This window comes from Malus sylvestris, chromosome 12 (assembly GCF_916048215.2).
Source record: "Malus sylvestris chromosome 12, drMalSylv7.2, whole genome shotgun sequence".
NCBI classification, from domain to species: domain Eukaryota; kingdom Viridiplantae; phylum Streptophyta; class Magnoliopsida; order Rosales; family Rosaceae; genus Malus; species Malus sylvestris.
The window spans coordinates 24,040,288-24,055,626 of NC_062271.1; the positions used below are offsets into that span (position 1 = coordinate 24,040,288).

Below are 15,339 nucleotides of genomic sequence, written 5' to 3' on the forward strand. Positions count from 1 at the left end.
CTAACTTAGATACAAAATGCAGCACATAAACCTAACCTAATTCTCGTTTGCAAATATATAAATTACATACAATGCTTGACATTGACAAAAAAATACGTTAGTTTTTAGTTTCATTTTCTTATTGGTTTAATTACCTTTTAACCTCTTGAAATTCAACTTGAGTCTCGCTTAATTCTTAAAATTCAACATCTTTTTAAAAACTCAACTTGCATCTCTGCAATCAAAATGCGTACAAAGTCATTCAAAATCCGTATAAATCTATTAACATGTCTCAAACAATATGTTTTATTTTACCACGAAAAAAAATTTAAATGGGATTTTTTAACGAACTTTGATGGTAAAAAGCAGAGTAAGATACGTGTGAAGTTTCAAGGAGTAAAATTAAAAGTGAAACTCGACATACTCCTCTGCCCGTCCGCGGTCACGAGCCGCGAATTTGTACTCTCCGCTTCATACTTCCCACCCTTTTTCCTCTCTCCATGCGCGGACCAGATATTAATCCCACCATCTCACCGTCTCGACTGTGAGAAAAAAATTAATTAGGGTTTCGTTTCTGCAATGGTGGGGATGATGATGACCGCCAATTCCCACGAAAGGCTCGCGGGTCTCATGGACTCCGCCATCTTCGCCGCCGATATTCCCTCGAAGCTCGACCGCTTGCGCCAATCGAAGCAGGATTTGGTCCGGCAACAGGACCCTGATTTGCTCTCCGAACTCCTCCCTCGCTTCTTCGAGCTTCAGTCCGACCGGTTCAGCCCGGTCCGCAAATTTGCCACTGAGTGCGTTTTTGTCAAACCCTAGTTTGTACTAGTTTAATTTTTATTTTTGAGTTTATTGTAGCGTAATTAATTGAGAAATTTCCCTTTTGTTTTCGAAATGTAGAATGCTTGGCGAAATTGGATTGATGCACGTAGAATTGTTGCCAGACATTGTACCCTCGTTAATTGATGTTTTGAGTGATGAAACACCGGCAGTTGCTCGACAGGCGATCACTAGCGGGAGTAATTTATTTCGTTGCGTTCTCGAAAAGGTTTCGATTCAGGTAATTCTATTGGTTGAACTTGAACGTTGTGTAATGCTTACCAACGGTGTTTTTGATGCTACTGTGGGAATTCATGTTACATTTTATGGTTAAGTATTGACTATGTAAATCCAAGTTGAGTTTGTAGTAATCGACACCCTTATTACTGGTTAACCTTTCAGGGTCTACATGCTAGTGAATTGGACAGTTCGCTCGAGTCAGCTTGGGCATGTGTGTTAAAGCTGAAGGATGAAATATATTCTATAGCTTTTCGGGTAAGAAATGATTCTTTTAACAATAACATGTGATCGGATTTTCATTGATGTCTAATTCACTGTATCATGCTTACCAGCCCGGAAGTGGGGGAGTAAGGTTGCGAGCACTGAAATTTGTTGAGTCAGTCATTCTTCTTTATACTCCTGATCCTAATGGCTCCCCAGGCCCCCCTGCTCTTGAAGGTAATAAAATTTGTCTCTGTTCTTCAGGTTCAGAACTGAAATGGTTTGTTTTTTGCTTATCAAGAATGCTTGTCCGCTTTGTAGGGGACTTAGTGGAATTTAATGTATCTTGGCTTCGTGGTGGGCATCCTCTGCTCAATGTTGGAGATTTGTCAATTGAGGCTAGTAAAAGTTTGGGTTTATTGCTTGATCAACTTAGGTTCCCAACTGTGAAATCGCTTGGTAACTTAGTGATCGTTGTGCTTATTAACAGGTATCTTGGCTTTCGTGGGTCATATTCAATTTTCTAGCAATTTTGATGTTACATGTTACTCCATAGAGCCCTTGTATCCTAAATTTAAATGCTGATAAGGTTTAGATGACTCTCTGTAATTTAAAACTAGTTTTGAAGATTTAATATTTGTAAACCATCTCTGGAGCTCAAAAGAAGGTGTTCTCCATGAAAAAAGTAACAACAACAACAAAGCCTTATCCCACTAAGTGGGGTCCATAAAAAAAGTAGAAGGTGTAAAAATTGTTCTCACTTTACAAACACTGCCTCTCAATAATAGGAGGAAGTGCATGTTGTAAGGGAATTTCCTTTTCATTTCCGCTCCTTTTTCACGAGGGTTTGTTAACAAAAAAGTTTAAACATACCCTATGCATGAACCTAGGTCATGGGTGTTGATAAGTGATAACTATGTCTCCTGATATCAAACAGTTACCCCGTGCGATGATGTTTAAATTTATAAAGGATTGTTCTTTGTGTGGCGTGATGACCTATATGTTGGGTATATGTCAACTTATAAAGGAGTTAAGTGGTTGATTGTTATGTACAAGAGGACTGTATTTTAGGATCATAGGTAGGGTGAAGATAATAGTGACAGCAGTAGGGTTATGCAAATTTCGAGGACAAAATATCCTGGAAGGAGAGTAGATTGTGATGTCCAATATTCTTTTGTAAAAAAATAGTAAATTATAAATATAGTATTTATTGGGTGGGAGCTTCCTTGTATTTTTTTTTTTGGGTACAATTGTAACCATTTGTGTCTGCTTGCTTACAGTTTACTGCAAGTTTCTTATTCTTTATTTTATATGACATGTCTTGCCAGTCTTTCAGCAATTGCAAGGAAGAGGCCTGCATTCTATGGTCGCATTTTGCCTGTATTACTTGGATTTGATCCCTCAAGCAATGTCATTAATGGGGTACATGTTTCTGGGCCACGTCATGCCTTAAAAAATGCCTTCCTCACCTGCTTAAAATGTACACACCAGGGTGCTGCACCGGTATGTTGTTTGATATCATTCTATACTAAAAACCTTAAGACTTTTGTTGTGTAAAATGTTCTTGATATACCTGTGGTTGTGGTACCAGTTACTTATGAATAAGGCAGTGAAAGTTAATGAATAATTGCTCAAAAATGCTTGATAACATGTGGCTCTGAAGATCATTAGGTTCCAGTGTGTAAAGGAATAATTGTTTTGACAAATAATAGTTGCTCTCTCTTTCAGTAAGGATGTTGTTACAATTGAAGAACTTTCTACAAAACATGAAAATGTGCCTGCCATGATATTGTTATTGAGTGCGCACTGTCCGACAATGGATTGTAGATAAACCCCATAGAATTTTCCCTTTGCATGTCCCGTTCGGTGGAGCTGCTATCGATCATTGGAAACCAATTGTTCTATTCCATTTCAGACTGTTCGGTAACTCGGTACAAAATATCCATAGGAATTCTAGTTTGGAAACCTATCTGGTAATTGGTTTGACATTTGTCTTCTCCATCGTCCTCTGTAGGTATTTGTGGTGGTGGGTTGGTGGCGGTTGATTTGGGTTGGGGGAGTCCATATCCACGAGAGAGAGAGATAGAGAGAGGATCTGGGTGTTCTTGAGTTTCAGCTTAGGTGAAATTCTTGATGGTATTTTGGTGCAAGTGCAGAGCTTTCTGAATATAAGAAATACACCAGAACAACTACCATCACATGTTGCAGTTCCTCACATTACGACAATTTCTGTTTAACTTGTTTCCTTTGTTCAATAAACCAAAACCAGAGTCTACTGGAACACCCTACTAAAATCGCCCACCAGATCTGGACCTAAATCTCCTCGCCAATTAGTCCAACCTGTCTACAGCTGGAGGCCTGCGCCAGGTTGACCCAGATTTGGAGCCAAGAGGTTTGTCGTCGGTTCAAAGAGAGAATGGGAGAGAAAGGCGGGGATTGAGAGAGGGATGAAGGGAGAAAAGAGAGAGGAAGAGCAAGATGCATGCAGGAAAGTGGTGGGGTGAGGCCATCGTCCTCCTTTCTAGCTTGTACTTTTTAATACCAAGCTTCGGCTCAAGATTAGATGATGGGGTTTAGTGAGGCGCAAAGCCTCTCTTAATCCATGTTAGTCTCATTATTGCAGTCCTTGACCATACCAAACATAGGACTGTTATTTAAGCCTGTCCCTCTTAAGGAGGTGTAACAAACAGGGCCTTACTCTATAAAACTTTAGCTTTTTAGAAGATTGATATGAACGGTTTGCACATGTATGTTCAACATTTTATAACAAAAGAGGGAAAAGCTTTCTATCACCATCTTATTTAGTCTAGCAATGGATCAGTGATAGTGAATATTGATTAGTGTTTACCCAAAAGATTTCCAACCTAAAGGAATTATCAGACAAACTCTTTCAGTAAAGGTTGAAAGAATATAATTAGAACTCCAGTTTTTTTATATACTTGAAGAATTCTATGAAATTCGTTGCCTGTCTTCAGCATTGAAAACATTGATACCTTTGGAAATACTGATAGCTTTGAAAACATTGATTTCTTTTCAGAAAAAAAAAAAGGTTTCATTATTCTCATTATCTGTTGAAATACCACACTGTTTGTTTTCTTGAATCTGGTTTCTCCTTTGTGTGATTTACTTTAGTATAAAGAATCTGAATAATGGAGTTTGCATTCTGCAGTGGCGGGATCGTTTGGTTGGTGCGTTGAGAAAGATGCAAGCTGGAGGGTTGGTAGAGCTAGCCACCCAGCAAGAATGCAAGATTAATGGAAGTGTGGAAGACGGGCTAGATGATTCTCTAGTTACTAAGGTATCCTTCCTATTTTATATTACATTGGATCTGTAGAGATACAAAAAGTGGATGCTCTTGCAAAAGTACACATTGGGCCATTGGCATACATGTATCTTGAAGCGTCTTGAGCATGAGCTTAATGTTTTGCAGGAAGAGAAGCCAACTATTACAATAACTAATGCTGTGCAAAGTAGTTTTGGGAAGAAACGGTTAGGAGCACTTGATGGTAGTGATCTTGCAGTGGATCAAGATGTATCAGGAAAGCGTGCCAAATCGACATCTAGTTTCTCTGGGGATTCGGCTAAAGAGGTAGGAAGGAATGTTTCTGCGTCTCTAGATGATGTTTCTTCAAGTGGAACTACCACTTCTAGAGGAGACGGTGATAATGGACCTGTGCAGCAACTTGTTGCTATGTTTGGTGCATTGGTTGCTCAAGGTGAAAAAGCTGTTGGTTCTTTGGAAATTCTTATCTCAAGTATCTCTGCTGACTTGCTAGCAGAGGTAGTGATGGCTAATATGTGCAACCTTCCACCCAATCTTCTTGGAGATGAAGGAGATGAATCTCTGATGAACATGCATATAGTCGGCGGTGATTCTCGAGTTAAATATCCACCATCATTTATTGCTGATGTTCTTTCACTTACAAGTACTTTCCCTCCTATAGCTGCACTCCTAGATGCTCATCAGTCAGTGTCCAGTGATATAGTGGTACAGTTTTCTATTCTCATTTTGGTTTTCACCCCCTTTTTCCCCTTATTTTTCTTGAATTGCAATGTTTATGGTAATTGCAGAAATCCGAACAGGAGGAAGAACAGGTACCAGATGTAGTTGATAGCGGTGTTGCATCTACTGGCATGGATTATGTTTTTGGAGATGAAACTGCCATCTTACCTATGCGTTTACCAGCTTCATCTGAAATGGAGCATGGTTGCCCATCACTTCCATCTGATCATGATATGGAATATCTTGAGAGTGAAATACCTGGACTGGATTCTGCTTGTAATAGTGGATCAGAACCCATCATTGCATCCTCATCAACCTTAATGGATGTAGAAGATGCAAGCCAAGAGCAAGTTACCAGTGTTAAGGTAGAAAATGCAAGCCAAGAGCAAGTTACCAGTATGGGTCAAAGGACTCCACTTAATCTACTTCCGTCACTATCAACTGATAAGTCTGAGGAGCTTAGTCCACGAGCAGCTGTTGCAGATGTCAGTGTGCTTTCTTCGACAGCAACTTCAGTTGGGTTGTCCCATCATCTTGTCCTGCCCAAGATGTCGGCACCGGTTGTTATCCTTTCTGATGAAGAGAAGGATTGGTTGCAGCAGTTGGCTTTTACTCGCATCATCGAGGCATACAAGCAAATAGCCGTTGCAGGAGGTTCCCAATTACGATGTTCTCTCCTTATAAGTTTAGGAGTTGAGGTAGTAATTCAAGCTTCTTATATGTGGCTAATTGTAATTTGCGCCGGCTGTAATTGTTGTTCCTTGTTTCAATCCTAGTTATTGTTTTTTCAGATATTTATTTATTTTATTCTTAAGCCCCTTTTAGTTTTTCTTTCTTTGTTTTTGGTGTTACGGGTAGGGGCTGAATCTAGGCATTCTTAGTGGAGGCTAACTGTATGATGTCATTTTCTTAATTTCTATGAAAACTTTCTCAGTGCTGTGGTTTCTTACAGAACCAAAATTTGATTTATCTTTGTAGTTCCCCTTGGAGTTAGACCCATGGAAACTGCTGCAGAAGCATATCTTGGCAGATTATACGAATAATGAGGTATGTGAACGGGTTTTGGTGATTTTAGGATATAGTTGTATTTTTTTCTCTATCATGTTAATTTGATATATACAAGAATGCACTTTTGGTTTATTACAATTGAAAACTCAGTTTGAGTCTTTTGGACACAATGGGTGGTGAAAAGGATGATCTGTTTTATGGAAGTTTGAAATTTTTTGATTGTTTGAGGAGTGGAGTTAATAATTCCCTTTGAATAGATGTATGCTACTCAGGTATGTATTGGAATTTAGATGGCTTCCATTTCAGTTACGTGTTTCGATTGTAGAAATTTTAAGAACTATATATACCTGGTAACATTACCAGATGTTAGTGCAAAGTGTCTCACATTCTTGGAATAATACCATCTGTAATAAATTACCGTATTTTATGGATACTGGGATGAAATTCATTTCTGTTGCAGATACTCATCCAAATATTTTTAATAGATATTAAATTAGTAATAGATATTAGTTGTTAAAGAAAAAGGATGGTAGTTGTTTAACTATGTGTTCTTGTGATTCTCTGACATATATAATAACTGACAGTGACTCTGGAATCTCTTCAGGGACACGAGTTGACATTGCGTGTCCTATACAGGTTATTTGGAGAGGCAGAAGAGGAACGCGATTTCTTTTCTTCGACAACTGCTACTTCTGTATATGAAATGTTCCTTTCAACTGCGGTGTGCTTTTATCTCTATATTATTAACCATCTTTTTTCTTTACAAATGTCGAAGAACATTTTATAATATCTTTCATTTCATTGCAGGTGGATACACTTAGAGATTCTTTTCCACCATCGGACAAGTCATTAAGCAGATTGCTTGGTGAGGTTCCTTATTTACCAGATTCAGTTTTGAAATTCTTGGAGTGCATGTGCTCACCTGGAAACTGCGACAAAACCGAGAAGGAAACACAAGGTGGGGATCGAGTGACTCAAGGTCTTAGCATTGTCTGGAGCCTGATTTTGCTAAGGCCTCCTCTCCGAGATCCATGCTTAAAAATTGCTTTACAGGTTCTTTCCTTTATCCCTACGTTACTCCCATTTCTGAAATTCCTCTATACCATTCGGTGTTATAGAATTTTTCTTTTTCCTTTATTTCATCTGACTTTGTTCTATTTTTCCTCTGGAAGAGTGCAGTCCATCATCTGGAGGAAGTGCGCATGAAGGCTATACGTCTGGTACTTATTCACAACTTGCTATTAGCTCAACAAATTAACTGTATGGTTCTAACTTTGTTTGCATTATGGGTTGCTTTGTCTAACAGGTTGCAAACAAGCTTTATCCTCTGTCATTTATTGCCCAACGAATAGAAGATTTCGCTATTGAAAAGTTGCTTTCTCTAAAAAGTTGTGATGCAACTGAAAAGATAGATGCTGAAGGATCGAAATATGAATTACAGAAGGTTCTAATCTTTGCATTGTCGATGTGGGGTTTCTATCAAATATATTTTGTATTGTTGTTATGAATCAGAGAGTTAACATTTAAATGGTTTTCCCTCAGGATTCTGATTCAGAAAAACATTCCAATGAACCTCCATCAGTGAGTGGTAACAGTAAAGATATCTCCTCTGATAATCATCAGTCATTCAGTTCTCAAAATGTGTCGTCCCTCTCAATTGCTGAGGCCCAGCGGTGTTTGTCATTGTATTTTGCTCTTTGTACAAAGGTGTTACTTTATCTTATTATCAAACACTGAGTTGCTTTTAATGTCCATTAATTAATTATTAAAATATTCAATATTATTTTTATTGAAGTTAACATGATTGGTAAAACCTCAATTGGCAGAAGCATTCCCTTTTTCGCCAAATATTTGTTGTTTACGGAAGCGCATCAAAGGCCATCAAGCAGGTTTAGTTCTTTTTAATTGTATATTGATGTAGAAATTAGCATAGGGCTTGCTACTCCTTCCCCATGAGGATGTTTTTCTTCTCATCAGTTATATGGGGCAGTGCAGGCGGTTCAACGCCAAATTCCAATACTTGTACGAACTATGGGATCATCACCAAATCTTCTTGAAATTATTTCTGATCCTCCAACTGGAAGCGAGAACCTCCTGATGCAGGTTTGTAATAACAACATTACAGTTTTGTCAGTACCATCCAATAACAAATAACATCTCTTCTGTTTAATGGAATCAGGTTTTACATACCCTGACGGATGGAACAGTTCCCTCTCAAGAACTGATTTTTACTGTTAGAAAGCTATATGATTCAAAACTGAAGGTACGTTTATCATTTCTGTATGACAGTTGAAATTAAATGACACTGTTAGCTTATATATGGTTTATTTTTTCTTTGGAAAATTAGCTTATATATTGTTGTTTATGAATGATTACAGGATATAGAGATTCTTATTCCAATATTACCCTTTCTGCCTAAAGATGAGGTTCCATCCCTTTCACTGTCTTTTCATAATAGCACTACCATGTGATGTGTGTGTTTATGTTTCTTGTTACATGCCTTTCTTGTTATAATATTTGAGAGTGGCTGAGGGTACTACACTATTCCATCAACTACATTTTGTGCTCTTTTGAAATAGCGTAAACTGTTTTTCTTCTTGGGTTAATATTGATAGGAAAGATAAATGATGGACTGGAAGAGACGAACAAGGTTTCTGTGTATGATAGAAATAATGCTGAAGCTACAAGAAAGCGATTACAAATTTATTCATGAATCTTAACTCTTGTCAATGAATATCAGTTAAATTAAAGGAATATACTATAAAATGCTTTGGCGTTGATGCCCATAAAGGTGCCAATAACATGCTTCTCTCCCGTAGAATTTAACTTACTCATCATCGAAGGTTATGTTATTTCTCTCTATCCACAATCCAAATAACTGCCACAATAGTAGATCTTAGTACTTTAAACGCAATTTGCTATCTTGTACTTGGTATATTATGGATGAACCTTTCCAGCTCTTGTTACTTGCATTTGATTCTTTAGACTTAGAATGTTTCATACTGATTTTAAGTCAGTTGGCTCTTTATTATTTTGGTGTTAATGATCTAATAAGCTTTCTTTTTTAAGGTTTTGCTTATATTTCCCCAACTTATGAATCTTCAACTGGATAAGTTCCAAGCAGCACTAGCTCGCATACTACAGGTATCTATGTTTCCTTGTTAGTTCTTGGCAATTTATGAATTCTAAGTGTAAGACTGTTCTGTTTCATATGGGTCATTAGTTATTACAGACAATATGAGAAGATAATGCCATAATCTTTCAATGATCCTTGTCATTTTCTGATACAATTGTGACCTCAAATCTTTTATACTATTGCTTCCCATGCCCCACTTTGTGATAAATTATTTGTAAGACCCTATTATCAGTTATAATTCCATTCGTGAATGTGCATGCTATCAGATATTTCAAAGTTCCCTTGTTACAAATTTTATGCATCATTCTTTGACGTCTTCCACAGAACCGAGCGCAACGACGTTTTAGGATTCATATAGCCGACCCCACTTAGTGGGAAAAGGCTTTGTTGTTGTATTCTTTGATGTGTTCATGATGGTTTCTTTCTTTTCATTTATTTGCACATGTTTCTCTACAGACAAGAGACTTGCTCACCCAATCTAGAGACATACATTTTTAATCCTTCAGATGTTTTCACATGTAAATTTTGCTATTAATATGCTTGCGAAATACTTCTATTATTCGTTGCTTGATCTTTAATCAACCTTGCACGGGGATCATCCCAGTCTGGTCCTCTTCTGGCTCCAGCTGAAATCTTGATTGCTATCCACGGAATTGATCCCGACAGAGATGGAATTCCACTAAAGAAGGCATGTCATCTTTTTTTTTTCTTGGTTGGAAATCTCTCTGAGTGGCAATAATGAATGGCTGAATAATATTTTTTTTGGTGAGCAGGTCACAGATGCATGCAATGCCTGCTTTGAGCAGAGGCAGATATTCACCCAACAAGTTCTTGCCAAAGTTTTGAATCAGTTGGTTTGTACCATTAGATATTTCCTTATCTTTCTTTTACACCGCTTTCAAGCAGAACTTAAAGATGATCAAGCTTCTTACTTGCAGGTTGAGCAGATTCCTCTTCCTTTACTGTTTATGCGTACGGTATTACAAGCCATAGGTGCCTTTCCTGCACTGGTAAGATCTGAATAAATCGTTATAAACTTAAACTGATGTAGGACAAGAAGGAAAATACATGCATTTAGTACTTTCTTTGGACTATGATTACTGATGTTTGTTTAACATGTGAGATGCATGCTGTAAATTGTTGAGAATTGAGGAAAAATAGGAAAATTCAAGGAACAGCATGGAAATATTACAATAAATGGATAGAAATTACCGGCATCACACTAGTGCGATTCTTGGTAGGAATCACTCCTTTACACAAGGAGCGCCTAGGCAAGTTGGACCACAACAATCCTACGGCAAATCGTATGCTGCTGAGAAATTCAATCATATTCATCTCCCCCTCGTTAAATGTAATTGGTCTGACTGATATGTTGTCATCATAACTTATAGACAGAAAAAGTTATCTATTAATTAAATAAACTACGAGTTCGAGTAGTACAGCTGATTTTGCTTTTAGGGATAATAAACTGCTTTTTGGGGAATAAGAAACTATAACATCTGTTACTGACTTGGCAAGTTTTTGTCAATAAATAACATAGGTGGATTTTATAATGGAGATCCTGTCTCGGCTTGTGAGCAAGCAGGTAAGTTTTCAGTTTCTTAATTTTGTTTCTATTCATTTATTACGTGTGGCGTGTTTATGTGACTGATGGCATGTTGTAGATATGGAAATACCCAAAGTTGTGGGTGGGATTCTTAAAGTGTACGTTCTTGACAAAACCTCAGTCATTTGCCGTGCTGCTTCAGGTGTGTCTTTGCTTTTAACAGTGTTGCTTCTTTATCCTTGCAATCTTTTATCACTACTTATTGCACTAGAAGCCCGACTTTGTGATTCTCTTTAGCGATCTTTTAAATGGATAATAAACTGCGCGCTCATTGGACTATTTTGTTCACTAGAGGGAAGAAAATCTAAAGTTAATATATGATGAAATTGTTTATCCTAAATAATCTATTTGGACTTTGAAACAAGTGTTCTTCACATCTGTATGAGCTGATGGTATATAATTTATTGTCTCAGCTACCTCCAGCACAGCTAGAAAACGCACTGAAGAGAACTGCAGCTCTGAAAGGACCGTTGGTTGCTCATGCTAGTCAACCGGACATCCGATCTTCCCTTCCAAGGTGAATGAAAATTCCTTTTGTCTCATTTGACATTAAAGATCTCTAGAATGGGGAGGGTCAGCTCTGCTGTTTGGATTATTTTTTGCAGGTCGATATTGGTAGTTTTGGGAATTGTTTCAGATTCTCCGGCACAAACAAGTCAGTCTCAAGCCGCGGCACAGACAAGTCATTCTCAAGCTGCAGCACAGACAAGTCATTCTCAAGCCACGGCACAAACAAGTCAGTCTCAGGCTGCGGCACAGACAAGTCAGTTTCAGGCCGAGGCACATACAAGTCAGTCTCAGGCTGCGGCACAGACAAGTCAGTTTCAGGTCGAGGCACAGACAAGTCAGTCTCAGGCCGAGGCACAAACAAGTCAGTCTCAAGCCGAGGCACAAACAAGTCAGTCTCAGACCGAGGCACAGTCAAGTCAATCCCAGGCTGGGGAGGCAAGCAACTCGGAAAAGGAAGCAGTCACAGAGAAACCAAAGGAGTCATCTAGTGCTAGTTGAACTTCAGATGGGGGATACCGCAATAGTTCCGAACTCATAGCCATGTAAAACAGATTTACCGCTTTCTTAGAATAGTTACAGTAAGAGAGATGCATAATAGGCAACATTCAATTGTGTACCAAAGTTCTTTCGCTCATAAATGCGTTTCCTACAAGTCCAAGTGCTTATTCATAAAGCCGTTCCGTGACCTTGAAGCCCTTTTCAGGTTTAACTGTTGACTCTAGTGATAGTTAGAAAGCGCTTCTATGAACCTTGAAGCACTTGTTAAGTTACACTCCGAAACATATTTTAAAGCAGTCCAAAACCGGCCCTAAATTTATGTTGCAGTATTATCTTAAAAGCCTCGTTGAAACAAAACTATCAAATCAAGAGATTACATGCTAACATTACACCGTCAATGAACCAAACTATTTTCATAACATTCCCATAAGTTTCCGAACGCATTACACCCTACCATAAGACGGCCTTCGTAATATATTCCGAGGTCAAATTTGTTGGCCTTGGAAGCAGTATCACGCAACGGATTTGGATTTGGCCGGAACCTGCAGAATTTTAATTTACAAGAGCAGAAAACCTCTCGAGAAACGCTTCCACCAGACTTCTATCTGGTTTGGCCCGAGACAGATTGCAGCTATCCGTTACGTGACCTAATTCCCAACGATATTGTCAACCACAAACATGAAATCCATGCATTTGAAACCATTCAGCCATGTGGAATCTCTCCTGAAGCGTAGGTCTCACATCTTTTTGCAGGGAGAGCCGCTTGAGAAGCGGAAGCAGGACCTCCAAAAGCTGTATAATCGACATGACGGAATGAAAGGCAAAGAAGAGTGTAATCAGAGCACACTTCAGATAACTGTTCGTCTCTTTGTTTAAACTGTAAATAAATGAATTACCTGATCATCGTATGGCTGTCCAGCAGAAAATGGAACGCATGGAATTCCATTCAACGGTTGCAGCAAAAACCTGAATAGCGCAAGATCGGCAAACTCAGAAACCCGTTTCAAGAACTCTCCCAAACCAGGACGTTCAAACACCGTCACGTAATTGATCTTCGGTTTACCATCAGACTCCTTCAACCCAAAGAATTATCATATCAAACACAATTTCAGATGGCACACAAATTTCAGCACAAAAGTTGCAGAGAAGAGAGCGAGCGAGCGATCCACCACCTTCTCTGAAGATAGACATTCCATCTCAAACCACTTCATCCCAGCTTCCGTTGCTCGAGCGCGAACAATTGCAGGCACACTACATGTCTCATAAGCACACACTAGAGTCTCATCCAAATCAAGAACCACCTCCATTACAAAATCCATTAGTAATCAAAACCCGTCACCCGGAAAAAACTAGCATATTCATGTCATTTGAACTAAGTGTTGTCAAATTTGTCCGCCAAGCATAAACTTCAACCTTAACAACTCGCAAAATTATACCATACAATCCTAAAAGTTCCAACCTTTAAGCTTAATTAACAAAATCCAATCACTTAAATTCTATCAGTAAATCCAAAGGAAAAAAAATTAACACCACCAAGGGGATGCTCATTTGGAAGTGCTTTTAAAATGACGGAAACACTTTTAGTAAAATTGATTTTGGGTTATCGATTTTTACTAAGGATTGATTTTGGGATGCTCGTTTGCAACTGCCTTCGCCCATGAGCGGTAGGTCTCGGGTTCGAGACTTGGGAGCAGCCTCTCCATAAATGGGGTAAGGCTAGCCGACATTCACCTCTCCCAGACCCTGCGTAAAGCGGAAGCCTTGTACACTAGCTAAAAATAAAAAAACAAATAAAGCAAAGCAAATAATCCAGATTGTGATTTCGCATAATCAACTACATCCGAGCATATTTCAGTTGAATTGCTCCAGAAAGAAAAAGGCCAAAAAAATCAACTTCTAACAGTAAAAATTAACAACTGTGATAATAAATCTAGGAGATGGAGATTGAAGAAGCGCACCGTGAGCATTTCGACGGGGCGACCATCCAAGACGCCGTTTTCGACGTGGGCGGAGGACGACAAGTCGTTGAGAGGGACTTCAGCGACGGGCAGAGGCCTGAAAGCAGGAGAAGAAGAGGAAGAAATGCAGGACAGCAGGTGAGGAAGGCAAGGCGCGCCTCTCAGGATCTGAAGAATAATCTGGTAGAAGAAGCCCACCCAGTTCACGACCCGCCATGCTTGAAGGGTCATCGGCACGTACACTTCGGCGGCGGCGGCCTGGCCCATCGGCGTCATATCAGCATCCCAACTCCGACCGGTGACTGAATGCGATTCTAGCTTAAAGAGGCAATGATGATCGACCTTTTCCTTTTACCTCGACAAACTATGGCCGCTTCTTATATTTCATTTTTTATTAAGTTTGACAAGTTTTATTAATTTTTCTTTTCCAATTTTTTGGGAGAGAGTTATTGCGTTGGACGAAATGGCGAATGTTCTTACCCAACGAGTCTTCGAAGAAACCAAGTAACTTTCACTTTAATGGGTTGTGACTCTGATTTTTTGGATGCTACGAGTCTTTCTTCGAGTAATCTTTTAAGTGTTTTTGTTTTCTTTTCATTTTGTAATCTAAAAGCATTAAATCTTGTTGTTATGATCTCGCCTTAACAAATCGATTCTCATGGTACTTTTAATGTTTTGTTTTAATACAACTTACTATTCAGATGTTGAAAGTCATTAAACATGCTACTTTGAATGTTTTGTTTTAATACAACTTCTAGTCTTCTACTTTGTAATATATTTTGAATGGAAATAACCACTTAAGACAACAAATCATTGGTTTTTTTTTTATAACTATTGTCTACAATGGTTATATGTACTTAATACAATTATTATCTAATGATTAAATGTAATTAATAAAAATATGTATTTAATAATAATTCTCTTACTACAATTACCATATAACTGTTGAAATAATAATCGTATTAAATACATGGAAGTATTGTAGCTTTGTTGCTGACACAGAGTTAGCTAATGCTCATTCCCCAGATACCGTCATTGCTTCTTCTTCGGGAAAAGAAGTTCACGGCCCGTAGGCCTTCCACCTCCACGCAGCATTGCTCCATCAGGGTTTCGCCCATTGCAAAAATTTCCCCACCACTGCCTCCCGTAGAAGTCTGGGCTGGGAGTTATAGTCGACGTTGATTCATCATTTTTAACTTTTCTAATTCAAAATTGAACGTGAAGCTTTGGTTTCATTCGGATCCTTTATGGAAGATGTATAAATTCCTATACTAAGACATGAATGAAAAAAAAAAATCCTCCAATAACATCTATTGTCAGCTTTTTTGTCTGAATGTATTTGGAACAACCTGCTTTCTAAACGATTCCTATAGAAAAG

The 15,339-nt window shown here is 38.5% G+C and overlaps 2 protein-coding genes across 5 annotated transcripts; one reads left to right on the forward strand and one right to left on the reverse strand.

Moving 5' to 3' along the window:
• Window positions 1-395: 395 nt before the first annotated feature.
• On the forward strand, window positions 396-12,157 carry LOC126593580 (uncharacterized). 3 transcript variants are annotated; one of them, XM_050259684.1, is made up of 28 exons: window positions 396-779; window positions 883-1,042; window positions 1,204-1,296; window positions 1,374-1,479; window positions 1,564-1,732; window positions 2,571-2,745; window positions 4,412-4,540; window positions 4,673-5,230; window positions 5,314-5,943; window positions 6,224-6,292; window positions 6,858-6,974; window positions 7,061-7,306; window positions 7,426-7,473; window positions 7,560-7,697; window positions 7,796-7,960; window positions 8,080-8,142; window positions 8,249-8,356; window positions 8,433-8,516; window positions 8,632-8,679; window positions 9,323-9,396; window positions 9,981-10,077; window positions 10,163-10,243; window positions 10,328-10,399; window positions 10,930-10,974; window positions 11,054-11,137; window positions 11,409-11,512; window positions 11,601-11,796; window positions 11,851-12,157. In XM_050259684.1, the coding sequence occupies exons 1-28, from the start codon at window positions 559-561 to the stop codon at window positions 12,001-12,003; spliced, it is 4,233 nt and encodes a 1,410-aa protein (XP_050115641.1). In that variant the 5' UTR covers window positions 396-558; the 3' UTR covers window positions 12,004-12,157. The 3 variants fall into 3 exon arrangements, with proteins under 3 accessions (XP_050115641.1, XP_050115640.1, XP_050115639.1); XM_050259683.1 differs by having other exon boundaries at window positions 9,323-9,397; window positions 9,994-10,077; window positions 11,601-12,157; XM_050259682.1 differs by having other exon boundaries at window positions 11,601-12,157.
• A 175-nt stretch (window positions 12,158-12,332) lies between these two features.
• Window positions 12,333-14,458, reverse strand: LOC126593583 (uncharacterized). Of its 2 annotated transcripts, XR_007613002.1 has the most exons (5): window positions 13,962-14,458; window positions 13,176-13,304; window positions 12,900-13,076; window positions 12,451-12,795; window positions 12,333-12,410 (listed from the first exon to the last, which is right to left on the reverse strand). XR_007613002.1 is itself a non-coding variant. In XM_050259688.1 (4 exons), the coding sequence occupies exons 1-4, from the start codon at window positions 14,235-14,237 to the stop codon at window positions 12,670-12,672; spliced, it is 708 nt and encodes a 235-aa protein (XP_050115645.1). In that variant the 5' UTR covers window positions 14,238-14,458; the 3' UTR covers window positions 12,333-12,669. The 2 variants fall into 2 exon arrangements, 1 of the variants encoding a protein (XP_050115645.1); XM_050259688.1 differs by having other exon boundaries at window positions 12,333-12,795.
• Window positions 14,459-15,339: the final 881 nt, after the last annotated feature.